The sequence below is a fragment of the Radiomyces spectabilis genome (assembly GCF_025331425.1).
Source record: "Radiomyces spectabilis strain NRRL 2753 chromosome Unknown BYT42scaffold_3, whole genome shotgun sequence".
Lineage (NCBI taxonomy): Eukaryota > Fungi > Mucoromycota > Mucoromycetes > Mucorales > Radiomycetaceae > Radiomyces > Radiomyces spectabilis.
In genome coordinates, this window is record NW_026251928.1 from 136,853 (window position 1) to 161,731 (window position 24,879).

The following is a 24,879-nucleotide window of genomic DNA, read 5'->3' on the forward strand; positions in this document are numbered from 1 at the left end:
GAAAATCATCCCAAACAACGTCAAATGTCATCTCTGTATAAGAGCCAATGGGTTTAATCAATGGTGTGTCTTGTTGTCACTTCGAGAATGCATTGTTGATTGCTCGACTTAAGGATAATCAAAATTGAGTAATATGATTGATTGAAACGTTTATACGACTGTTTTATCGCTCTAATATAAAAATACAAAGCCACTCGAGCTTGGTAATGGTTTGATTTTTTGTCCTTTCTTTTTGCTCTTCCTAGATGATTGCTGACATTGAGCAGTAGACTGCATCAGGAGTAGGATGGAAACGGAAAAATCATTGGGCTAAATATTATTTCCGCACCTCACATGCTGTTGAGATGAAGCACATTTACATATGAGTAAAAATATAACTTATTTCTAGGCACACGTGCGTAACATCAGATTGTTCACGCCGTCGCGTGTTGCGTGTTCGACCAATGCTTGGCCACTAACCAAGTCAGACACATAACTCTATTCTGTTATGCATCAATGATATTCGATATGTGAAACGTGCAGATGTATTCTTCAGAAAATTCGATGATTTAATAAGAAATGAAAAAAAAGTTGCTAATATATGATAGTCTACAGAAAGGTTATAGACTACAGAGATATATGCATTTGTACAGCGACTATATAAATATGAGTATGCAATGTGAAGAAAAGATAGAAGAAAGACAAAATGAATGAAATGTTGAAAAAAAAAAAAAGATGAAAAGTGAGATGACATTAGTGAGAATCGTCCACTTTACTATTGGAAGAGATCTCATGCTTCTCGCTGCCTGCCGGCAAGTCAACCACAATTTCTTCTCCGGGTGCTTCAGCAGGTGCAGCTTCGGTTGATTTGTGTCCGTCAACATTAGAAGGTTTAGGTTGTTTGGGCTTCTTGATGGCATGATGTTGCACAAACAAAGTCGCAATGAAACCAATACCGGACATGGGGATCATGACATACCAAATGAGGCGTAAAGCGTCCACATAAACATCCAATGTCGGTTCAATGTACTGCGGCGGCAAGCCATTGCGCACAAATTCGGAAGAGGCAATGACTTGGGTCGCATATTCTTTTGGAATCACCAAAGGCAGGTCCGAAGTTAAGGACGAATTGAGGACAGCGGACGCGATGGCAACGCCAAGAGCGCCACCGAGAATACGGGAAAAATTTCCTAATCCTGTCACGACAGCTGGATACACAAAAAATATTCGTCAGTCTCTCAAATCAGCATTTCCGAATGTGTATTCTGCGCATGACTTACCAATATCGCGATGTTCCACCGCTGCTTGCAAAGCAATGATGGCCGACGAGAAAATGCAGCCGAGACCCACACCGCCAATAATGGTGATACCATAAATCACTGGTCATCATCATCCAAAAATAAATAAAGGAGAACGACACTTATCAAGTGACGAAAAAAAAAAGGTACTTACTGGACCAGTTGGTGTCCAAACCGAATAAACTGATGAGACCGACGCAAAGGGTTAGCATGGCCATACCGAAAATGATTCTAAACGGGCAAACATAAACATAAACTTAAATCAGTATGATGCTTCTTTTTTTTTGATTCAGAATTATTTCCTAGTGCGACCACTTACAGAGGACGGAAGACGCCGACTCGAGAAATAAATATACCGGCTGCGGTGGAAAATACACAGATCATCATCTGCATGGGAATGAGACGGATACCGGACCACATAGCAGAATCCGCGCGTACGACCTGGAAATAAATGGGAAGGTAGAACACCATGGTATACAGAGTGATGCCAAAGAACCAGTTGCTAATAAGGATGCTGACAACGGTACGATTTTTGAATAATCTCGGAGGCATTAATGGCTCCTTTGCAAACTTGCATTCCACAAACACCAACAACGCGACAAGCAGCACGGTGAGCACAAGTGGTACAATGACAGCAGCCGACTTCCACGGAAAGGTTTGACCTCCGAAATTCATCGCGAGTAAGAACAGTGTCGCAAAAATCAAAACAATAAATGTTCCCACATAATCAATGCGCTTCAACTTTTCACGGAAAGCTTCCTTGGGAGTGGGCAAGCGAAGATACAGGAGCAACACCACCATTGCTGCGGCACCAATAGGTAAACTATGGAATAGAGCATCCATTGTCAGCAACCAAGCGCGCAATTAGTTTGAAACACCGGTCTAGGACCCACTCACTTGATGTAAAAATTCCATCGCCAGGTCACATAATCCGTGAAACTTCCCTAAAAAAGCGGTAACCAAGGAATTAAGTATTTCCGCTTGCCGATTATGTCTCACATACATACACCAATCAATGGGCCAAATACACTGGACAATGCAAACACGGCATTCACAATGCTGAATCGTTGAAAGAAACACTTAGTTCGCCTGAAATACCGGGAAAATTCAATTGTCTCCTTACCCTTGGTAGGTACCCCGCTTCTCGAGTGGAACAAGATCGGAAAAGATGATGAAAACCTGTCGGATCACAGAATGTAAGACTACCAGTGATTTCTTTTTTTTCATTATAATATTTTGATCTTACCATGGAGAAAATGCCTGCGCCGCCAATGCCAGCAATAGCACGAGCAATAATTAACATGATCATGGACTAAAGATAAACGATACCATCAGTTATTCAGTTCTATATCTCGGTGGTTTTGGGTTTGGGATACTAACCTGAGCAGCACCACATAAAACGGAACCAAAAAGGAAGACTACGATGCCAAAAATAAGGATCCATTTACGTCCAAAAATATCGGAAAATTTAGAATAGAGAGGTTCTATGGGTATGCAAAGTTTAGTACATCGAGCCAACATGGATCAAAAGGAATATAACATACGGCAGGCATCAAAGGTAAGGATATAAGCAGTGGCGACCCATGAAACGATCGACATTTGGTTGAAATCAGAACCAATTCGAGGCAATGCGGTGGAAACGATGGTACTGCAAATATTGTATAAATGATTTTTTGTCATGGTATTCTTTTTTTTGTTTTTTTGTTTTTTTTTCGTGGAGATCAATCAACTGTACCTATCGAGAGCAGCCAAGAACAGTGACAGCTGAAGTCCGACAAACGTAAGAATTCGCTGCGTACGCAATTTCTTTGCATTGGCTGCGTCGTCTGTAGCGTTGGCATCGTTTGCACCGTTTTCTACGGGCTTTTCGTTCGAAACGGACGGTACATCGACATTGGTTTTCGAGGATATCTCGGATGGGGATCGTTCTAATGCCGGTTCTATTGGCATAGTAATTCTAAGATATAATGAAAAAAAAAGTAGAAGAAAAAAAAAAAAGATTTTTTTTGTGTTGCCTTGTTTTTTTTCGATTTGCCCACCATTTATTTGGAATTTTTTTTTTTCTGTTTTCACAGAGATCTGAGTGGACAAATGAAAAAACATTGTTTCAAGAGCAAATTTTTTTTTACCGATCCTTCGGGATACAATATTTCCTATTTTGGAAAAACACGAACAAGATCAGGAATAGTAACGAACGTTTCCTTAGTATGGTGTTCGCTCGTCCATGTATGCCCAAACGACCAAGTAACCAAAGAAAAATGGCATAATAAATATTTACTAAAAGAATCATGATTCTACAGTAAATTGATGAAATATTAGGTGCGAGGGTTAGGAGAATGCTGCAAATGCCTGGCCCAGGCAAGAAAGAATGACGCGTGAAACAAACTAAATAATATCAACATTGAGAACCCCTTATTCACCCCGTCTCTATGTATGTATCTCGGCTTTATTTTATAAAGTTTACATGCTTTTGACACGTCCGCGATGGCTCCTTTCCCGATCGCCCCCATCAAAAGCTTCAATTTGTAAAGCTTGGAATAAATTGTGTTCAACTTTGCTGAACTGCTTTGAAAAGGAGAAGGTGATATAAAAACAGCTTTGTCGTTTCAGTGACTTGCTGATAACTGGATTTGATATTGGCTTGTCGATCCTTTCTCCTCTGTATGACGACGTTTTCGCGGTATCTCTTCGGATTCTTATGCTGAGTTTATTTCTTGTGAGATTCTGCCACTTGCTTTGCATAAACGCAATCACGGAAACGAGATTGGATTTTTCTCGCATGTAGGTTTTCTTTGTATCCATAACTCCTCTTTTGCTTTTAGTAATCAACATTTTCCGGGTGGCTGAAGTATTTGCAGTTGGCTGGTGGGTGCTTTCAGCAGAGAGCTATTCAGGTCTCCAGCGTTTTTATTGGGAATCGCTTGCTCGGAGAGTACGAACAGTTTATAAATTCTTGCGCTGCCCTCATAAACGAATTTGGCATAACGCTGCGTGAGATCCGAGACATGAATATACTCTTGACGTACGATTTTGCGGATTTTTGTCTATAAGTGATAGCCACGGAGACCAACCCTAACTGTGCTGTAATCCACTGTCCATGATTACGGACATTGTATACATGGTTTATATGTGGTTATATGTTCTTGATATACGTATTCTGTATTCTGCATTGTGCATTGTGCAAAAATTTGCTACAATTATATCAAACAGGCAAAGCATTTGTCGAGATATTTATTCTGCAGGTCGATTAAATTTTAAATGACGAAGAATGCAGAAAGTTAAAAAAAAAAATTCGTGTTGACGTTGGATATAGTGATGATCCGATTAAGTCATTTACAAGACGTTTACGAAAGCGTTTAAAGGCTTTATTCTTGCTATTCATGTGTGTCATTGAGCAAGTTATACCAAACTCGCTCAGGAAACATGGTGACGGTGCGTAAAAATAAAATAAAACGCAAATGAAAAAACTCAGTTTGACCAAATCGACCTTTGACTTTTCGTTCCTAATTCTATCACGACCTTCATTCGCTTTACTCCTTACTGTCATCATCTCGTTCATTAGAACTTGTCATGCGTCCATCTACAGAGCACGACAAAGCTTACAGTCCCTCCTCACCATTCCAATCAACGTCCCGCCGTCCGCCTCGCTCGCCCGATCCCTCTCCTAGAAGCATCCGCATTAACATTGCTTCCGATCCATTACGGCACCGAGAACCGTCTTATTTGCAACGCTTATGGCAACGAAGTCAAGCACGTCGCTTTCTGTCGTTATTACGAATACGTTTCTTGAAGCGTTATCAGGAAGCATCGTACCTTGAAGTTTCGATCCTTGCATTGGCCATTGTGGTATCCAGCGCATTGCTCTTAATTCACGTCGGATTCTTTAGCGGAAAAAAGTACCAAGATTGGCATCAGGATCATGTTGGCTGGCTTGAGGAAATCGATCTCTTGGACAAAGTGTACCCAGACGAAGGCCGCTCGCTTTCTACCGCCATCGTTGTTATAGACGAAGATAATGACGACGATAAAGTACAAACGACGATTGGGTCTACAGTGTCCCGGCTTTGTCAATATGAAATGTTCAAACATATCATGGTTTGGAACAATAATCCTAATAACAACAGAAGTATAGAGGTATGCTCTTCTCTCATGGACAACTGATAAATTGGCGCAACAGTTTGATTTACAAAGGAAAAAAAAAGTCTCTTAATATTGCAGGTTGTTCGCCTGACAAAATCATCCTTTACAACGCTCAGACCAACTGGTTTCAGTATGCGCGTTATCTGGCGTGCTCGTTAGCGCAAACGCCATATTGTTATTTTGCAGATCATTCACCGGCTCGGCATCTGCGGAGTGTATATGCAAACTTTATTCGATCCCCACATCTCATCCATTCCGAATTACGCAAAGATCAATATGCCCAAGTCCGATGGTCCCGCTGTTTCTTTAATCAGGGTGAGTCATTTGTCTTTTTTTTTCGCAGACTGTGGATCACCAGAAATTTTTTGGGTAGTGTGAATTTTTTGACTCATAGGTCTGTCATCCCTCTTTTGCAGAAGCTCAGCTCCATACCTGTTATGCTCCTATGAGGGGTGCTTTTGCATCCAAGGAAACCGTTGCTCAATTCATGCAATTGGTGGACCTGATACCCATTGATTCTGCCTATGCAGATATGTATTTTATCTCTTACCTAAATCAGGTGCCTTATGCTGTGGAAGGTTTCCACGGTACAATCCCCGCCATAAATGACAAAGATATATCCAAAACGGAGGAGCACCATATGGTACATTCACAAATCGAATATGGATGAAAGTAAATTCTAATCAATATTCTTTCTGTTACAGAGACGAGGTTTAATTGCGGCCTATCGCAATGTGGGTCACGAGAACAGTGCTTTCGCAACCGGTGAATTCATACCATCCGTACGCCATACCAGGTATGTGTGTTTTAGGCGAATATCAAATAGTGGATAGACTGTCCTCTAACTGTAATTAGGGCACCTTGTCACAATGATCGATGCCTTTTCATGACCAACATTGAAGCATTACCTAAGCCAGAGCTGATATCCTATAATCCATACATGACTGTAACCGCTTCTGAACGGGTGCACACCGATTACAATAATGCGAGCTTTTATCAGCTTTATTCCTACAGCAATGCTGTGGATCATGATGATACTACAGCGTGGAAAACGACCAAATGTAAGACCACTCTTGTCGAATTTTGAGCACAGGAGGATGGAATGAATGCTTATTGTGGCCACTGCTTTTCAGTTATCCGATCGGGTGACTATATTGGTCTCGACTTACTGATGCCTATGCGTATTCCTCTTAAATATCGCTTCTTGGTACGGCATCCCGATGCATATCAAGCTTCGCTCCGATTTCAGACATCGTTTGACGGGAAAAGTTGGGTAAGTGAAAAACAATCTGTTCGTTTCCGGTAATGACGATGACTAAAATCCAGTACTAGATTGATATCTCTCCAACGCCGTCACTGACATGCAATTCGATGAATGACGATGACTATGATTCGATTCCGCTCTTGGATTGCCGGTTTATGGTCTCGGATACAGGTTATCGATTCATTCGACTTGAAAGTCGGCGCGATTTGGATTTCGCTATGGAACTCTATGACTTTTCTATTTCAGTTAAAGTGAAGCGTGACGGGAATGGTCACTTGCTGGATAATGATGGGGAAATAGCATTTGTAGACGATCTTGTAAACTAAACAACAATTTGGGAAAACTCCAAAGAATTCTGTTTCTCTGTTTTTTGGGTTTCACGTATTGGACGTCGTTATATTTGGTACGGTTGATGAGTGTGCAAGGAAGGTAGAGACCGCTATACTAGAAAGGTTTTTGGAATGTCTGAAAACCAAAGAAAGGGAAGAGATGAAAGTAGCGGAACGGTATATTACAATGGAGAAGAGAAAAAAAAAAGGGAGATGGAAAAAAGATAGCATTCAGAATAACACGGAAAAGAAAAGGGGGAGCAGTCGATAAGTTTGTGCTAGTTTTTGAGAGTAGCAATACATAATCACAACTCGGGAGTGGGAGTTGTGGGGGAGGTCGGTTGAGCAGTATCATCATCGTTTTGCGGTGAAGTGATACCTAATTTTTCGATAATGTCTTTTCCTCTGGGGACGGGTAGAACTTCATGGGTGTCGTACAAATCGGAAGGCAAAGATGGGTAGGGAACGGTTGAATCGGTGGGCGGGCTTTTGAAGCGGGTGGGGGATGCTTCATGCGATAGTATTTGCTGGTAATCTTCATTTTCATCTTCAATATATCCACTGAATTCGATAGGATAAGTCATGCTGGAGACGGAAAACTCGATGGCAGGCGATGGCGATGGGGAACGGGCGGCTGGAATAGAAAACGGAAATTTTGGGGAGTTCAGGATGTAAGGATCATCCTCATCATAGCCTTCGTCTACTACATTCTCGCTATTATACAACAATGTTGCATTCTTGCTTTTCGTCAGACGTTTGAGATTCTGTAAAGTACGATGCGATTTGGTTGGTTGCTTGACGCGGCTTAGGAAAGGGTCATCATCAAGGTCGTCTTCGTTTTCATTATTTTCGTCGTCGTCATTTTCATCCTCGTCGCCTTGGAAGAAAGATCGGTATCTGTCTTCGTAAGGTGGATCGCTGACATCTTCAGACTGAGATGACGTTTGGGAGCCTCCAACGTTTGAATCGTTTGGTTTCATTTTTTTGACTGGCTCTATTGAATCGTGAGAGATATCTTGCTCGTGGTCCGTTTCGTGAGTTTTTGATAGCAGTCGGTCGTCCACGGAGGAATGGCGCAATAATGCCGGTCGATGCCGAAGGAGGGGACGATTAGACAAAGGGTTGGTCATGGCTTGTGGTGGATCCGGTGACGAGAAAAATTCGCTGACAGCAGCTGTGGTCGCAGCAGCAGGAGGTGCTTGCGGTTGTGCAACAGTGATCCCTTTCGCGATATCTTCGTCTTTGAGAACCTGGAAAATGGGCGTGCGTTCCTTGGCTTGTTCAGTGTTGGTAGAATCCTTCAAGGGACCACTGGAACCTTGAATCATAGCTAATGGGCGACGCATGTTCTTTTCTCTGAGGCCTCCTTTTTGACCTAATGGACGTCGCTTCGCCTCATTTTCATCGGTTTCTGCATTTTCGTCGTTGGGCCGGTCTCGTTTCACAGGTTCAGAAGACGATGGCTTGCTGGATGGCTTACTGGTGAAGTACTGGTCTATCTTTCCAAAGACCGCCTTTGTAGGCTTATTTAAAGGTTTCCGTGTACCAGCTGCCATAAACGGTAAAACGAGAATATAGGAGGAGATTGGCTGTCTTTTTTTTCTGTCAGTTTTAATGAAAAAAAAAAAAAAACGCGCGTTTGAAAAATGGAAGAATGATGGTGCGGAGATTAAAATGTATGGGGCGACGTCATCGAAAACACAGAGGGCGGCGGGTTTGAGGGCCCTGAAAAAAAACTATTCAACACCTTTTCGCTCACTTGTGTCCTCGACGAATCAGCCATGTCTGCTCAACAGGAAGCTACGTTCACTCACACAAAGTTTGTCGATCCCACGCCTTTGCCCGGCTCTGTTCCCAAGGTCGATGAAGTGGGCGCCACTTCCGCCCCATTGAAGAGCGCATCCTTCTTCATCGGTGCCTACTGCAAACCTTACAATGACGATTTTATGCTCTGCAAAAACGAAAATAACGATCCTGAACATTGTCTCAAGGAGGGTAGAAAAGCCACTCGTTGCGCCATTGACCTGTAAGTTCTCTGCGACGGACCTGTTCTCCTAACCGCCATTAACGCCGACTTTCTTAAATCTTACTTTATTTTCTCCCGCAAAAAAAAACCAAAAACAAAAATCAACAGTATTCGCAAACTTCGAGAAAACTGTGGCAAGGAATTTGACGCTCATTGGCAATGCTTAGAAAACAACAATCAGGAATTCTATGCTTGTCGTAAGCCTGAAAAGACCTTCAATACCTGCGTTTTCGAAAAATTGGTACGTATTAATATTCTGACGTGTTAAGAGATATTGATCAGCTAATGGATTTGCAACACGTCAATTATAAAGGGTCTGGAGAAGAACATTCCTGGCTCACCAGAAGGTCAACCTCAAATCCACGAAAAGAAGAACCCCGTCATCGTTAAGAATCAGAAATAAACCCGGTTGTGTTGCATAGACTTACATTTTTTTGATGGTACATATAAAAAGTGAGAATTTACAATTTCGTCAACCACCATTTTAGAAAATGCCCGCGTAGCGTGATTGAAAAAAAAATCCCATAAGGGCTGAAAATCTAAATTCCCTTCCTCAAGAAGAGAAAATCGTGCTCGGTACGGCTATATAAAAAGACCAAGAATTTCAAGTGATGGACGTTCTTCACCCTACAGAGCGTTGCTAAGCTGATGTTGTAAATGATCTTTGTCTCATTCATGTACTCTGTTTCACAACCTTCCGTACCTTTTTAGCCATGGAGACCAGATCAGTGTTAGTCAGGTTTGGAGTTTGACACGATTGCCAGATCCGTGAGATCCGAAATACACAGACCAGTAATTCTCCGCCTTTTTCTCGTCTCTTAAATTGTTCATGAGTGTTTTCCATTATCCACTTGCGGTGTCATCTGTCTTCCTTGGCCAGTCCAGCTTTCATATTTCCCTACCGTCGCTTATCCGCGTTAGCTGCAAATGAGATTAATCGACTTGAGAATCATGAATAAAAACTGTTACTGCCGATATCCATCGAGTCGGATAACGCCGAATCTTTGTATCTTTAAGAACGCGATCCATTGACCGAGGCGAGTTACCCACTCCCTTTAACGCACGGAATTAAAATTTTCTACACCCACTATGTACGGGACCCCAAATAATGTTGGGCCTCCATGGACTCAGCGAGACCGGCTATGACCGGCAGCAAATGAAAATGATACTGAACGCATTCGTAGTTTTACCGGCAAGCGACAGTCACAAAACAAGTCGTGAAGAAGACAGTTCGCTTCTGCAATTAGCACGGTTACCTTGAGGTGGTTGGAAAGAAACTTTATACTGCTGTGATCTATGGTACACCTGACTTTTTCTTGCTGGTAAGCGCTGCGGACAACATGAAAACATGCATCATTTATTCATAGAGACGATTGATCTACCCCAGAAGAATTGAACCGCTCATTTAAACGACGGGCTTTTCCAACGGTGAGAATATCAGAACCTGCGGACGATCGCATATTCCAGTCCACAGCACGATAAGTCCACCAAGACAACTCCAAAATCGCATAGCCGACAAACAGCTCCAGTACGCCTGCACCCCAGCCTGGATAAAATGCTCGCCATCCACCTTCGTCTAGCCAAGTTCGCCGTATGCAGTCAAAGAACCCTCTATAAGTCGTATTGATTGAATGAACTCCACTGTCTTGTAATAAAAGCCTGAACAGAACTGTGTCCACTGGGTAGCTGAGAGCACGAACGATAATGCTACTCACGACACCGCATGCGAGTTCCGGATAAAATGTGTGCAACATGCCGTGTTCTTCCTCCATGGATCGTCTACTTCGTCCCAGGTTTGGTTCGTCCGTATCGCTCGTTCCCTGCACTTCGGAATTTTTGTCTTTTTTGCTTTCTGTATGAAGATCGCTTGTAAAGTGTCGATAAATGTACTTGTACAGATGCATTAGCATCCTTTCCGTGACAATGTTGAGAAGGCAGGAGGGCACGAACGTCGAGGATAGAGGGAGTGAATAATGCAGATGACTTTTTCGCCAAGGTATAAATCGAGCCAGATCGCGGAAATAAAATTGTAAAAAGGTTTTGTAATTGGTGATGCACTTGTTGACGGAATATGTTTGTACTCGAAGTATCAGAGCATTACGATACAGCGGATAAAGCGGTATATGCACTGCCAATGTCAATCTAAAGTGATATATGGTGTTATTAGAAAGTTCCATCCATTATGAAATTCACTGTGAACGGCTTACAATCTGCCAAGCGCCAACGTCATTAATCGTAGCGATAATCGAACTGGACGTATTTTGCGCATCATATCATTGACCAGCGATTCATAACCGGCACTGAGTGCCTGACCGCACAAACCAAGGCCAAATCCAGGATAAAGCGCCCGGAATCCAGACGTTTTGTATAACCGCCATAGTGATTGAGCACATGACCACGGATTGTCTCTACGCCAATCGCGATGAGGAAACGACTGCAAACGATGCCTCGCTACGACCACTGGAAAGCATAAAGTATAATTGGCCACCATCGTACCGATGGCAAGTGTGACTCCAGCCGCATTCTCTTTGGCTTCTATACTTGGAGGAATCAGTCAATGTACTTTGTTGCTATAAACCAAACCAAAAACAAAAATTACCTTTGGCCATCCAAGGGGTACTGTGATGAGCAACTGTAGACACGACATCGATTTCCGCCCGTCTGACCGCTCGGGACATTGCTCTTAAATGACAAACGTCCTGTCCGGCTTGTTCACCTTCAGCCCCAGTTTGGCTCTCGGTGGTGCTACCCAATGACAGTAATCCCAAGTAGGCAGTCAGTGTCATATTTCTTTGACAATGCAGGAGGAAAAATCAAATGATCTCAGTCACACGGAAAGTGGCAAAGAAAATGGTCGGTGCTTTAAAAAAGGACACAGAGGTGAAATGAAGACAACTATACAAGTGTGGTCCGCACAAGGAATAACGGCTGACGTCGGAGCAGAATTTTTACCTGCAAAATGTCTCCTTAATGCTATGCCAAATTCTATTCCCTCTTGTGACATTGCATTGAGTTGGGTTGAAAGCGGCTCCTTTCTTTCGTTTACATTATTTTTACCGATACGCACATGTACTTTGCTAGAGTTGTTTAACGTCTTGCACACAATGAATGCGAACTTTGTGTAGAGTCAAAAATAACCAAACTCCCTCTGTCACTTATTCGGTCTTCCAATTACTGGATTCCTATTGTCTGACTACTTTGTCTCTATTGCATAATCTCGATTGCCAAGTGATCATTTTTCCAGAATTGTTCCCTCGATCGCATTTTAGGTAATCATGTCCCCATTATTTTCTTAGGCCATTCCATGCCCACTTTTAGTTTAGTACGGTCACTCTATTCCTAAAACCATAATAATGATCATGTCAAGGCGTCGTCGAATAAAGTTGCTACTGAGTGAAGCTGGTGCTTTGTGAAATAGCGGAGTGGAACTACTATAAAATCACAGATTCAAGGTATGCAATAGCTGCGCTAAAATCAGCAAACATCGAAAAATATCCTTCTTTTAAACCGTAACAACACAACACTCCCTCTCATCACCTATTCGGATTCACACTCACATGTTTCGTGCGTATTACTCTGCATCAGCTGTCATCTGCTTTGGTTGCCTTTTTGAGACGATTGATCATGCACTGCCAATGCACAAACTATACAATCCAATATACATAATCTGTAATGGGAGGACGGTTTGCCTGTCTGAGAGCAGGTTCGGAAGCACACCTGTTACTTGAAAGTTGAGATGCCACTAACACATTGTCAGGTGCTTCCTTAGTGAATCGTAATTATATTAACCATAATGTTGATGCAATGATGATCATTTAAAACAAGAGACAGAAAGATTGAAAAATTAAATGTACTGTATAAGGCAGGTATTTACCTGTAAACTATCATTTATACAAGTGAAAATGTTTTCAGTGCACGAACCGTTTTTAGAACATCGAGAATAGGCTCCGTAGCGAATATCACCCTTCTCTGGTGGCTTCTGATGTCTAATACAATAGAGTATAAATTTGTATCTTGCAATCAGTAAATTCGCTCATTAATCCTTTCTCTGACAAATATGAAATGAAAACCTAAATATAGTAATTCAAACATACTCGTTGTAACGGCATAATGCCGATTGCTCATTGTCCTAAATTAGGAACGTACTACGACTTGGTTTGCTGAATCTGAAATTCTCAATGGATCACACGCCTTGGAAAGAAGCGAATAGATATAGCGCCCTTGCAATTGATTTTTCGTATTGCAAGGTACCGATTCATGACTCAGTCACCGTCATCTACTGTCGTTCTTATTGTCCCATCGAAGGTTTGTAATGTGGGGGCGCGAATCTTTTTTGCTGTTTAAAAAGGTGAGATTTGCCAGTGGTAAGGAAAAGATATTGGTGTTTATTAAAGGATTATCGATTTAGCTGGTCTTGTAACCAGCTTTTCACTTTTGTCGAAAATTGAAGCGAGAGTGACGAAAAATTTTGATTGTTTGGGAATCCGGGTTTTTTCCCTCAACATGCTCGGTTAAGTTCATGAAACAACATCAGTAGAAAGCACCTAAGACACCAATTCGTCTACTTTGAAGATTATGCAGCATCATCTGCGTTTAGATGAATCTGTAAGTTCAGTCGGCTTTTTTTTCTTTTTTTTTCTGTCGTAGGGAGATACTGTTACTATGGAGAAAAGGGGTTCGTCTTTCACCAGGGAGGTATAAACACACTGCGCAAGGGGCTTATTGATTGCTATTGCCCACAGAAAGCACTGTTCTTTCTTTCGCCATCCTTCTTGTTCGTTTTTCTTTTACCTTTTTTTTTTTTTTGTTCTACTCGATCCTACAGTTTCGTACTTGACATTTTTTCCCATCTTACTTTCCTTTATTGTACAACACTGTTTCCTGTGCTTTTTGCTGTATGCTTAATTAAATCCGGCTAGAATCCACCATGACAAATCCCAAGTCCTCTGTTACAGCAATGCATAGCGATCTCGTTGATATTGTGAATGTCACTGAGGAGGAGATTCTAAGCACTCTTCGAGCAAGGTTCCAGCAAGATAAAATATTTACGCGACTCGGCAGTTCCATCCTTTTATGCATCAACCCTTTCAAAGATGTCCGTTCCACCATCGAGGAACAAAGCCAGCGATATCTCGCCGAGTACAAAGACACAAGCGACACGCCCCGACTGGATCCGCATATTTTTCAGCATGTTAATCAGGCTTACTTCCACATGCGTCGCACTGGTCAGGATCAGTCCATCATGCTCAGGTAAATGTTTGCTCGAAAGAAAAAAAAAGCTGCGCTCATTCCGTAGGATGGTGTTATTGATGCAGTTGATATTGCAGTGGTGTTTGTGGTAGCAGTAAATCGGAGATGCATCAGTGGGCGATTTACCACTTGGTCACATTGAGCGGTCATCGAAAATCGTCGAAAATCCAGGATTTGGTCCAGAAAGCCTACACTGTCTTGGAAGCGTTCGGTCATGCAAAGACTCTTATCAACGATAATGCGTCTCGATTTGGAAAGTACTTGGAATTACAGTTTAATGAACGGGGACGAATGACAGGTGCAAAAATTCTCGATTACATGCTCGAGAAATCTCGTGTTGCCAATACCAATGCAGAAGAACGCAATTTCCACGTATTCAATTACATGCTGCATGGCACCACTTCGGAGGAAAAAGCTGCCTTACGACTTCAACAACTCACAAAGAAGAACAATGGCGCTATGGTCGAAGAAGATACCGAAAAGTATCTCGAACTACGGAGTCTGATGAAATCATTGGGGATCCATAAAAGCAGCTGGCTTCACATTACACAGATTCTTGCCGCTATATTACATTTGAACTGCCTTCAATTTGTGGATGAACCAAACAACCAGCAAGACTCCGCTACTGTCAAAAACAGTCAGTCTCTTGACAGTGCGGCTGAATTACTCGGTGTGGAACCCAAAGCCTTGGAAACCGTGCTCACTTATCAGACCAAGCTCATTAAACGGGACTTGACCACAATCTTTCTCAACGCAGAACAGGCGGCCATACAACGAAATCATTTGTGTGAAGCACTGTACTCCCTTCTTTTCGCTTGGATCGTGGAAATGCTCAACAAAAAGCTCTGCAAATCAACCTATCAGAACTTTATCGGTATCATTGATTTTCCTGGAGCAGAATCGACTTCGACGGCTTCCATCGATCGATTCTGGGTCAACTTTAGTAACGAATTACTGCACTCCTTCATTTTACGATCCGCTTTTGACACGCCTACTGCAAATCATTCCAAACTGACTTATCGGGACAATCAGGAGTGCGTCCAACTTTTGACCTCGAAGCAGGGCTTATTAGCTGTTCTCAGTGCCGAAGCCGATACCGAGTCCAAACCACCGCCGACCATTGAAGAATTTTTAGCGACCAACCATAAAAATCCTTGCATTCACGCCAGCAAACGATCTGGACTATTCACCATCCAGCATTTCACCGGGCCCGTCTCCTATACGACGTCCGAATTTCACACGACCGATGTCCTCAATGCCGATTTTGTATCTCTTTTCCGTGGAGGCTATGATGGTGAACAGCCTAGCAATGGCTTGGTGACAAAGCTGTTTAGTCAAAGCAGCATTGCCACCCAATCTCACCCCAAAAGCGAGGCAATCGTGGCTGCACAGCAATCTTCCAAACCCCGTCGATCTCCCTCAGTGAAAAGGAAATCCAAACCCCTCGTTCAGCAAGCTGCAAGCAAAGCAGGACAGGTTTCTGAGGCCATCGACGACCTCCTTGCCACACTGGCAGAAACCAGGATTTGGTGGGTCATTTGCTTGAAACCAAACGACTTGCTGTTGCCAGCGTCATGCGATACCAAGAAAATTGCTGCCCAAATCCGAGCTTTCAACGTGCTCGAACTTGTGCAGCATTTTAAACACGAGTATGCCTTCCAGATAGACTTCAGCACTTTCTGCACCCGTTACGCCGAGCTTATTAGGGCGGAAGATATCGATACAGACGCAGACCCTCAGGTCCAATGTCGAACATTTCTGCACTGGATGGAATGGGACGACTCGATGGTTATCCTGGACGAAGAAAAGGTATTGTGGCTCTCTTGACCCATTCTTTTGTTAACTGTATGCAAGAGTCATGTCCTAATTTTCATGTACAAATGCTCTTGGCAGGTCCATATTCGCGATGCGGTTTGGTGTATTCTCGAAAACAACCTTCGAGCTTTGGAGAAAAGGGAACAACGACGAGCAAGATGCGCGGCCAAAGGCATTCCCTTTGGTATGGATTCACAACAACGACTTTTTCTCAATTGCATATTCATTTCCTTTCATTATTCTAGAAGAAGACGATTTGGCGAGCCGAGGTCTACCATGTTCACAGGCAGTCTCCTGTTTCGAACAGTCCATCACAGAAACCGGGTCGGTCTACAGTGACGAATGCTTTGATCAACATACCCATTGCTTTACAGAAACGGAGTCCATATGTACATCCCAGCTTTACGGGTCCAGTAGTTCCAAAGCGAGCTTGACCGATCTCTCTGGTTCTCAGGAGCCGATGCCTAAACCTGTGGTGCTGCCACCACCGCCAGAACCGAAAAGAAAAACAACCCCTTCTCGCAAGATCTGGCTAGCAATGACCTGGATGTCCACTTGGTGGATCCCGAGTCCTGTCCTGAGTTTTTGCGCCGGTATGCGCCGTGCCGATATTCGTCTCGCCTGGCGTGAAAAGGTGACACTATGTGTTCTCATCTTTCTTCTGTGTGCTGCCATGGTTTGGTTCATTGCCTTCTTCGGACAGCTCGTTTGTCCGCATCAAGACCTGTTTACGCAATCCGAACTGCAGGCCAAGAGTAACAAAGACAATGCTTACATAACCATTCGTGGCGAGGTGTTCGATCTTACCTCGTTTGCTCCGCGCCACTGGGCTTCAGAAGTCATTCCAACGGGAGCACTGTATCAGTATGCTGGACAAGATGCCAGTGATCTATTCCCTGTGCAGATTTCAGCTGTGTGTGACGGTATCCATGGCACCGTCCCGCCAGAAGTAACCTTGGAAACACATATCAACATCACGGATTCCAATTCCGGTTACCATGATTTCCGCTACTTCAGAGACGATTACAGACCCGATTGGTATTTCGAACAAATGGTGTACCTGCGAAAAAACTACCGTCTCGGCTTTATGGGTTATGATCCTGTCGACATCCAGAATCAGGCCAATCATGCAACGCAAATTGGTGGCATCAACACGGAACGACGCTGGGCCATTCTTCACAATAACGTGTACGATCTCACTTCGTACATGATGGGCGGACGATTTGCCCGAGCTCCTGTTGGCCATACAGTACCGGCTAATATTGATATGGATTTCATCGATAATTCGATCACAGAGCTATTTCGACAGCTGGCAGGCACCGATATTTCGGCTCATTTCGATGCTTTACCCATGGATAAACCAACCCGCGATCGCCAATTGACATGTCTGCGAAATTTGTTTTTGGTTGGCAAGGTCGATACGCGTAATTCGCTGCAATGCCAGTTTTCAGAGTATCTTTTACTGCTCATTACCGGGTTTTTATGCAGCGTTATCCTGTTCAAGTTTTTGGCCGCTCTTCGACTCGCAAGTTCGCATGCTTTGGAAGAATATGATAAATTCATCGTGTGCCAAGTACCATGCTATACGGAAGGTGAAGAATCTTTACGTAAAACGATCGATTCCCTCACCGTTCTCAAATACGACGATAAACGCAAATTGCTGTTCCTGATCGCCGATGGCATGATTGTCGGAAGTGGAAATGACCGATCAACCCCTCGTATTGTGCTCGATATTCTCGGCGTCGATCCCAATATGGATCCCGAGCCCATGTCTTTCCTGAGTCTCGGAGAAGGCAAGAAGCAGCATAATATGGGGAAGGTATACTCTGGATTATACGAATGTTCCGGCCATGTTGTACCGTATATCGTCGTAGTAAAAGTTGGCACACCGGATGAACGACAGAAACCTGGCAACCGAGGCAAACGTGACTCGCAGATGGTCCTCATGCGATTTCTCAATAAAGTTCACTTTGATGCTCCCATGGCCCCACTGGAACTGGAAATCCATCATCAGCTGAAAAATGTCATTGGTGTGAATCCCAGTTTTTACGAATTTGTGCTCATGGTCGATGCTGATACCGAAGTATTGCCGGACTCGTTGAATCATATGGTGGCCTGCTTTGTCAATGATACAAAGATCGTCGGTCTGTGCGGAGAAACAATGCTATCCAATGAAAAAGATACCTGGGTCACCATGATCCAGGTGTATGAATACTATATTTCGCATCATCTTGCAAAGGCTTTCGAATCACTCTTTGGATCGGTCACCTGCCTTCCCGGATGTTTCTGTATGTATCGCATTCGATCAACAACTCGCAATCAACCCCTGCTAGCAAGCAATCAAGTTATCAAGGATTACGCGGAAAACCATGTTGATACATTGCACAAGAAGAATCTGTTACATCTGGGAGAAGATCGGTACCTTACCACCCTTATCTTGAAACATTTCCCCAATTTCAAAACCAAATTCACTCCAGATGCTGCTTGTATGACGAATGCCCCTGATCGATGGCCCGTGCTGTTATCACAGCGTCGACGATGGATCAATTCCACTGTGCATAATCTTGGTGAACTCATGTTTCTGCCTTCACTGTGCGGTTTTTGCTGTTTCTCTATGAGATTCGTAGTCATGCTCGACTTGCTGAGCACCCTAGTGATGCCTGCCGTTGTATGCTATCTCGGTTACCTGGTCTATCAATTATGCACCAATACAAGCCAGGTCCCGCTTATGTCAATTATCACACTCGCCGGTGTCTATGGATTGCAGGCAATCATTTTTATTCTGCGGCGCAAGGTAAATTTTTTGATAGCGAGAAATAAGGAAAAAGAGATGCAAAGAAAAAAAAAAACTTACTTACACTGTTTATTTTTATTTTTCTTTCCTGTTCCGTTAATTTTACAGTGGGAACATGTCGGATGGATGATCGTGTATATTCTGGCCATTCCGGTGTTTTCTTTTGCCATCCCAATCTATGCTTTCTGGCATTTTGACGATTTCTCGTGGGGCAACACACGTATTGTGGTGGGTGAAAAAGGACAAAAGAAAGCGGTCGGTCCTGAAGAAGGTGTGTTTGATCCTGCCTCCATTCCAATGAAACGGTGGTCCGAACATGAAACATGGGAAGAGAAAAGCTCTTGTTGCTCAAAGCACACGGAAGGATCCGGCTGTAGCTGCCAAAGAGAAACAGATTCAGAGGTGGGAGATGATTTCTCCACTTACAGTCATACCCCTTCCATGTATGGATCAACTCCACCCGCCGCCATCTATAATGGACCCACCGATGTGGCTATCATTCAAGAAATCGAGAGGATACTGGATCAGCACGATTTGATGCAACTGACCAAGAAACAAGTACGCGACGCATTATCCGAGGTGTTTGGCGTAGATATGAGCTCCAAACGCGCGTTTATCAACAAATGTATTGAACAGTCATTAGCAGAGCGGTTATAATAATTTTCCTTTTTTTTTGTATTTCATTTTTTGCTTGCATGTAATGTCACCTTCCTCACATATCATACATAGAATGCGGTAATAAAAACCGATAAAAGACCCTATAATGGAAACTCATCTATGCAAAATGTCCACAAACCAGTATGCCATTTGTTTAGAGCAAAGGTCCATACCAGCGTGCTATGAGATTGTCGCACCAATAGAATGACCGACAACGTGTATTGGCAAAGACTAGAGCACGCCATTCTATTTTCAAGGATTCGTAAAGTCAAAGCAAACTCTTGGAACGGATCAAACGTATTAATTTTCCCTTGGGAAATGCATAAACATGACGCAAAAAGAAACACAAAGCTTTGGTTTCCACATCATGTAATGTCGTGCAAGGCACAATGTACGCTTTACAGAATTCGGAATCGAGGAAAAAATTTAGAATCTATTGTATAGAAGCAACTAAAAACGGAGAGGTCCTAGCGCGTGCTTATTTCCCTTGTGTCACCGAAAATGCCACGTGTCTTTAGCTCATTTTATACATAATTGTTTCGTTTGTTGTCATGGATCTATACCATTCATGACAACTCGCAACCCGGTTGCATCTAATAGTTGCCTTAGGAGTCATAGCTTGTGTTTCTTCCTTTTCCAGCTAAAAATTCTCTTCCCCTATTGTAGGTTACAAAAAGTTTCCGGACCCAGGCGGCGGCTTTTATATTATGATAATCGGTGTAATCTTTCAAATTTTAAATGGTTGCAACCGCTGGACCCTGGTCTAAAATGGTCTGAAAAAAAAAGGGGCACAAGTTTAAATGGTAAAAGGACCAAAAAGACTCAATGACTTGTATTTTATAACCAAATTCTAACTGTCAGACTTTTAATCAACCCATTTCCATTTGATGGGAACTCGACCATCACCCAAGGAAGCAATGTGGGTGAATGCGGCGGGACTCAAATCTTAAAATGAAAATAGAAATTCCCAAAAGTTATTATACGATTTTTTTTTGTTATGAAATCGAATAGACAATAGACTTACCAACACTGCCGCTTTCACATCCAGGGCAAGTATCGACAATTTCAACTTTAACTTGACCATCGGGACCGTCGATCAAGATATGGCGACCGCAGTTGGGGTTGTTGTTCGGATTGGCGCCATTGTTCATCTGAATATGGTTGAGAGCCGCGATCAAATCGGAAGCACTATTTTCCCAGCCACAAGATCCCATGCCCGGTGTGTACCATGTACCGTCACCGCTCTCGGTAAATCCGCCACTTTCGCTTGAACCAGTAGGGGTGGCTTTGGCCTTGGTTGTCGTGGTAGTGGTAGTGGTCGTAGTAGTGGTCGTAGTGGTAGACTTGCGGACAGTGGTGGGACGGGGTGTAGCAACTGTAGTCGTAGACTTCTTGGATTCGCTCTTTGACTTGGATTCAGTCTTTGATTTGGACTTGGGCTTGGAGTCGGGCTTGGGATTTGTCTTAGACGTTTCTGTAGCCTTGTCTTTGGTGGAAGAATTCGACGTTTTCGGTTTGCTATTTCCAGTGACTGTAGGTCGGGGAGTCACTCTCACTGTCACTGTGGTCGTGGGCTTTGTCTTTGTCGAAGATTTTTTGTGGGAAGACTTTGAAGGCGTAGGGACAGGGGTAGACTTATGAGACGAGTGATGCACGGATCGAGACTTGCTGGGGGAAGAGGACTGAGCAGATTTATCACTGTGGCTGGGACGTTGAATTGCACCAGCAACTGATTTATTATGCTTTTTATCATCCTCATCCGTTTCTCGGTTTTTGTGAGCATGAGGAGGTCTCGAAGCGTGGGCAGGTTTATGGCATCGCTTTTGCAAGTGGAAGGATTCAGGAAGGGGGGAGGCTTGGACTGTGCACCAGGTAGCCACCAGGGCTAATACAAGGAGAAGGAAGAGGTGTTTCATTCGAAAAGAAAATGAAAGGAAGGGGGGTTAGTAAAGGATGGAAGGGAACGCTGGACTGCGTTGGTGAAGAAGAGGTTAAGTTGGTTTCTGTCTCTTCTACCATCCACCTTTTTATGTAAAATTCGCAGAAATTGGGTTTCAATAGATCTTTGATTATTTTTTAATTTACGCTGTGCCACCATACATCTTCTGATGATTCTTGCAAACATCAATTTGGAACGGCGAAAATGGTTTCCTGACCTTTTGGCTTTGCAGCAGACGGAAAACCCAACGTCATTTGTGCAATTGGAGTTTTATAACCATTCATGACGCTATATGAACGGTTATTTGTTGCTTTTATCTCTCCATAGTAGTAACAAAGTCTGTCAATAGCGGATGTCAGCCCGTTCTTCCTACGGTGTTGGTCTCATGATATAATCAGTCTACCATTCAATTGGCATCACCTGACTGGTTTCTGTATCCCGAGGAGACGAAAAGATCCGTTACTATGCATAAATCCATACCAATATCATTACAAGGTAATCACCGAGTTGCATTGAGTTACTTGCCATTTAATACAAGCTTTTTACCTTTGTAATATACAGTTTCGCGAACGGTTGAAACGGGACGGTCGCTACCTGATTGGTACTCAGCTTTCGGTGATCAGCCCTTTATGGTTCCAGGCACAACCATGTCAAATTCAGTCCTTGATTTCTAGAACTTCCGATTTCTCTATTTATTATTACGGATATGGCATGTTGTTTCCGGCGTCTTTAAGACTTGCAATTACCCAGAACGATCTCAAAATAACAAAACCGGTCATATCTCGTTGTTTTGGTTTCTGCCATTTATAACATCCCATGAGCCTCCTTATTCTCATATTTGGCTTTGCTCTGTTATCCAAAAATGAGGATCCATTAGAAAGTTCTCCTAGTCGATGAAAACGTTTCCAGTATCTACTCTATCAGCGTTCTTGGAAAAAAAGTGCGTAACTAACAAGCCCGACAGCACTGGTCATCTTGAAGTGTATTTCGACTTCTTTGCATCGCGAAGACTAGAAAAGTATAATAACAGAACCCATACCATCGCATCTCTCAAAGTAACAGTGAATATACGCGAAAACGACAAATAATCAAGACATTTTTTCATCAGATTTAAAAACGGTTTACGAAAACATATGAAGGAGCAGCGGCCAACCATCGCTTGCAGCCTAGTTGGGTGATGGCTCCGTTTCTAAAAAATGAATAGCGTTGAGCAATAAGAGATTCGACAAGCATCTAGCAAAAATCTGCATACACATTGGCTAATAAAGCGAAACCGATCGCCAGCCTATTTTTGCAGTTCCCAAAATCACAAGGATATATGAAAAGTACGGTTGCAATAGGGTATTCTTTACGTTAGTCGCACGCACTGCCGTAAAGAAAATGAAATCCACTATGAAATTTTATGTGTCTGTCGAGCTCCCACTAAATCCGCATTACTACTGTATTATTTCTTGGCCTATGCCTTTTTCCTCACCAATTTTCCACCTTGCCTCTCCTTCCACTGGCTACTATAGCTTCTTGGGATGAGTTAAAGAGATTTTTGGCTGAATTGTTTCCATGTGGCTCGTCATTGTTGGCACTTCGCCACTACACTTGGCATACAATTATGTTGAGTATCACATAGATGAGTCCCACACCAGGGCAAAATCTCAAAATCGGCCGCGTTTGAATGAATCAATAACGGACACACTAAAGATAGTTGAGAGAACTCGGAAGATTCACCAGATTTTTTTTTTTTTTTTTTTTTTTTTTTTTTTGCTGACTATTATTTTGCGAAGTTTTCTAAAATGATACGTCGAAACGGATGTACCGTAAAATGTCGTCGAAACTAGGGGATCTGGGGATGACTGAAAATTAGCTGCTCGCTGGAGTAAGATAAACGTTTCCATAAGATTTGTTGGGCTTCATAGTGATTATCGTTTCAAGTAAAAATCGGATCCAGCGTGCTTCAGAAAATCTACCAGATCGTTGTCCTGTATCGTCTCAGCCATTATAGTGTAATTAAAGAAAAAAAGAATAAGAAATGAAAAGTGCACTATCCTAAGCATCCAAAAATTAGCTGAAATGTGTAGTAAGTTATTTACTAGTTTATTTGAATCGATCTTCGAGGGTAGTTACTTTCAATACTGAAAATCAACTATATTAAAATTCTGTTTAACATATGAAGACTATCACTAGGTGAACGAAAAAAATTATTGATAAGTTAATATCAGATTGTGATGAAGTAAACACCAAGAGATGAAGTAGCAACCATCAAGATGCTGCGCGATATGTAGGACTTTTTTTAAAAAAAGGGGTCATCTGTGCTTGAGCTCCGATGTCACTAAATTTTGGTGATCATTTTTCCCACTGCAACAGCTGGGCTCTCTCCACAGTCAGATTCAGCTACTTACAAATCGTACTAAATCGTCTTCAAAACATTTCACTTCTTTTCGTACACACCTGCCTTGAAAAATCCTCTAATTGACTGTGCCATTTTTTCTTCCTAGGACACTCCCGTTCGCCATATATTTTCGCACTACACATAATTAGCCGTTTTTATCGGCTTTTTACCGCTAAAAATTTGGAATTTTTACCGGTAAACGGTAAAGTCACCACGTTTTTACCGAATTTTTACCGTTGAAGACGCACCATTTTTACCGGTAAATCCTCGATAAAGTCAGCGTGTTTTTACCGATTCTTTACCGGTAAAAACACATTGAATATACCAAGATGCGCTTCTCTTTCATTGGCTAATTCCAAGATCTTGAACAGCAGGGTGCCTCCTTCATTGGTTCTGAAGACATCTTTACAGCCACGAAAACCATTCTGATTGGTCTTTGGTCCATCTGAAGAACCTTTTGATTGGCGTCTTTATTCTTCAAGATCTCTTTTGATTGACTAAATACGGAACCTCTTTAGGTTATCGCTTTCATACAATTACTGGGGGATTTTTGCTTATTGGATGCTTGTAAATTGTTTTCTTTATTTATTTATTGGTAATAAATCGGAAAATGATAGTAAACTCTTCAATGGTTGTCTATACTACATTGGATATGTATAAAATGCTATGAACGTGTTCTAAACTTACCTTAGACATACAGCGATGCTGCTTAGTAAAGAATAAAAAGACAGACAAACTTACAAAGGCAAATATCAGCAGAGCGCTTGAAAGAGACCATGGATATGATAGCTGATTTCGGCAGCAGTTGAGGGTGCGAACTAATCTCTATGTATGTTAGAAGATGCCATAAACAATACTTACAGTGCAACTCCTTATAGCGATAAACCATCGTTGCAATAGCTCATTCTACATGTCATAAGAACATGTTCAGTAACATAGAAATTTACACATTTACTTTGGTATCGGCTGTTACATACCTAGTACTATAGCTTGTAAATTGCATAC

At 42.6% G+C, this 24,879-nt stretch overlaps 7 protein-coding genes across 7 annotated transcripts; 3 read left to right on the forward strand and 4 right to left on the reverse strand.

Annotated features, from left to right (window-relative positions):
* Positions 1–569: 569 nt before the first annotated feature.
* BYT42DRAFT_558545 (major facilitator superfamily domain-containing protein) lies at positions 570–3,283 on the reverse strand. The gene is made up of 11 exons (XM_051567007.1): positions 3,013–3,283; positions 2,822–2,925; positions 2,658–2,761; positions 2,524–2,589; positions 2,401–2,456; positions 2,285–2,336; positions 2,175–2,221; positions 1,597–2,100; positions 1,432–1,508; positions 1,260–1,358; positions 570–1,187 (listed from the first exon to the last, which is right to left on the reverse strand). The coding sequence occupies exons 1-11, from the start codon at positions 3,225–3,227 to the stop codon at positions 733–735; spliced, it is 1,779 nt and encodes a 592-aa protein (XP_051425803.1). The 5' UTR covers positions 3,228–3,283; the 3' UTR covers positions 570–732.
* A 1,477-nt stretch (positions 3,284–4,760) lies between these two features.
* Positions 4,761–7,040, forward strand: BYT42DRAFT_217027 (uncharacterized protein). Its single transcript, XM_051562575.1, has 7 exons — positions 4,761–5,411; positions 5,480–5,732; positions 5,837–6,060; positions 6,122–6,213; positions 6,273–6,478; positions 6,551–6,690; positions 6,750–7,040. The coding sequence occupies exons 1-7, from the start codon at positions 4,848–4,850 to the stop codon at positions 7,005–7,007; spliced, it is 1,737 nt and encodes a 578-aa protein (XP_051425804.1). The 5' UTR covers positions 4,761–4,847; the 3' UTR covers positions 7,008–7,040.
* BYT42DRAFT_558548 (uncharacterized protein) lies at positions 7,024–8,613 on the reverse strand. The gene has a single exon (XM_051567008.1). The coding sequence runs from the start codon at positions 8,564–8,566 to the stop codon at positions 7,316–7,318; it is 1,251 nt and encodes a 416-aa protein (XP_051425805.1). The 5' UTR covers positions 8,567–8,613; the 3' UTR covers positions 7,024–7,315.
* Positions 8,614–8,720: 107 nt separating this feature from the next.
* On the forward strand, positions 8,721–9,581 carry BYT42DRAFT_217059 (uncharacterized protein). Its single transcript, XM_051562576.1, has 2 exons — positions 8,721–9,036; positions 9,145–9,581. The coding sequence occupies exons 1-2, from the start codon at positions 8,792–8,794 to the stop codon at positions 9,302–9,304; spliced, it is 405 nt and encodes a 134-aa protein (XP_051425806.1). The 5' UTR covers positions 8,721–8,791; the 3' UTR covers positions 9,305–9,581.
* Positions 9,582–10,397: 816 nt separating this feature from the next.
* On the reverse strand, positions 10,398–11,822 carry BYT42DRAFT_611081 (mitochondrial carrier domain-containing protein; the record flags this gene model as incomplete). Its single annotated transcript, XM_051571459.1, has 3 exons — positions 10,398–11,178; positions 11,244–11,571; positions 11,636–11,822. The coding sequence occupies 3 exons, from the start codon at positions 11,820–11,822 to the stop codon at positions 10,398–10,400; spliced, it is 1,296 nt and encodes a 431-aa protein (XP_051425807.1).
* Positions 11,823–13,842: 2,020 nt separating this feature from the next.
* Positions 13,843–19,653, forward strand: BYT42DRAFT_558554 (chitin synthase). The gene is made up of 5 exons (XM_051567009.1): positions 13,843–14,286; positions 14,364–16,095; positions 16,180–16,285; positions 16,347–18,895; positions 19,004–19,653. Exons 1-5 carry the CDS (start codon positions 13,964–13,966, stop codon positions 19,550–19,552), a joined length of 5,259 nt encoding a protein of 1,752 aa, XP_051425808.1. The 5' UTR covers positions 13,843–13,963; the 3' UTR covers positions 19,553–19,653.
* Positions 19,654–20,417: 764 nt separating this feature from the next.
* BYT42DRAFT_592172 (RlpA-like double-psi beta-barrel-protein domain-containing protein-containing protein) lies at positions 20,418–20,766 on the reverse strand (the record flags this gene model as incomplete). Its single annotated transcript, XM_051570601.1, has 2 exons — positions 20,418–20,497; positions 20,577–20,766. The coding sequence occupies 2 exons, from the start codon at positions 20,764–20,766 to the stop codon at positions 20,418–20,420; spliced, it is 270 nt and encodes an 89-aa protein (XP_051425809.1).
* Between the last annotated feature and the right edge of the window lie 4,113 nt (positions 20,767–24,879).

What these genes read in the sequence shown, in the direction of transcription:
- BYT42DRAFT_558545 (XM_051567007.1), bottom strand. Translation starts at nt 3,227, where the DNA reads ATGCCAATAGAACCGGCATTAGAACGATCCCCATCCGAGATATCCTCG. An exon ending in GCGCAGGCATTTTCTCCATG is followed by an intron (nt 2,457 to 2,523) that starts GTAAGATCAAAA and finishes GTGATCCGACAG; the next exon opens with GTTTTCATCATCTTTTCCGA. An exon ending in AAGCGGGGTACCTACCAAGG is followed by an intron (nt 2,337 to 2,400) that starts GTAAGGAGACAA and finishes TCAACGATTCAG; the next exon opens with CATTGTGAATGCCGTGTTTG.
- BYT42DRAFT_217027 (XM_051562575.1), top strand. Translation starts at nt 4,848, where the DNA reads ATGCGTCCATCTACAGAGCACGACAAAGCTTACAGTCCCTCCTCACCA. An exon ending in CCATCCGTACGCCATACCAG is followed by an intron (nt 6,214 to 6,272) that starts GTATGTGTGTTT and finishes AACTGTAATTAG; the next exon opens with GGCACCTTGTCACAATGATC. An exon ending in AGCGTGGAAAACGACCAAAT is followed by an intron (nt 6,479 to 6,550) that starts GTAAGACCACTC and finishes ACTGCTTTTCAG; the next exon opens with TTATCCGATCGGGTGACTAT.
- BYT42DRAFT_558548 (XM_051567008.1), bottom strand. Translation starts at nt 8,566, where the DNA reads ATGGCAGCTGGTACACGGAAACCTTTAAATAAGCCTACAAAGGCGGTC.
- BYT42DRAFT_217059 (XM_051562576.1), top strand. Translation starts at nt 8,792, where the DNA reads ATGTCTGCTCAACAGGAAGCTACGTTCACTCACACAAAGTTTGTCGAT. An exon ending in ACTCGTTGCGCCATTGACCT is followed by an intron (nt 9,037 to 9,144) that starts GTAAGTTCTCTG and finishes AAAAATCAACAG; the next exon opens with TATTCGCAAACTTCGAGAAA.
- BYT42DRAFT_558554 (XM_051567009.1), top strand. Translation starts at nt 13,964, where the DNA reads ATGACAAATCCCAAGTCCTCTGTTACAGCAATGCATAGCGATCTCGTT. An exon ending in TTATCCTGGACGAAGAAAAG is followed by an intron (nt 16,096 to 16,179) that starts GTATTGTGGCTC and finishes TGCTCTTGGCAG; the next exon opens with GTCCATATTCGCGATGCGGT. An exon ending in GGCCAAAGGCATTCCCTTTG is followed by an intron (nt 16,286 to 16,346) that starts GTATGGATTCAC and finishes TCATTATTCTAG; the next exon opens with AAGAAGACGATTTGGCGAGC.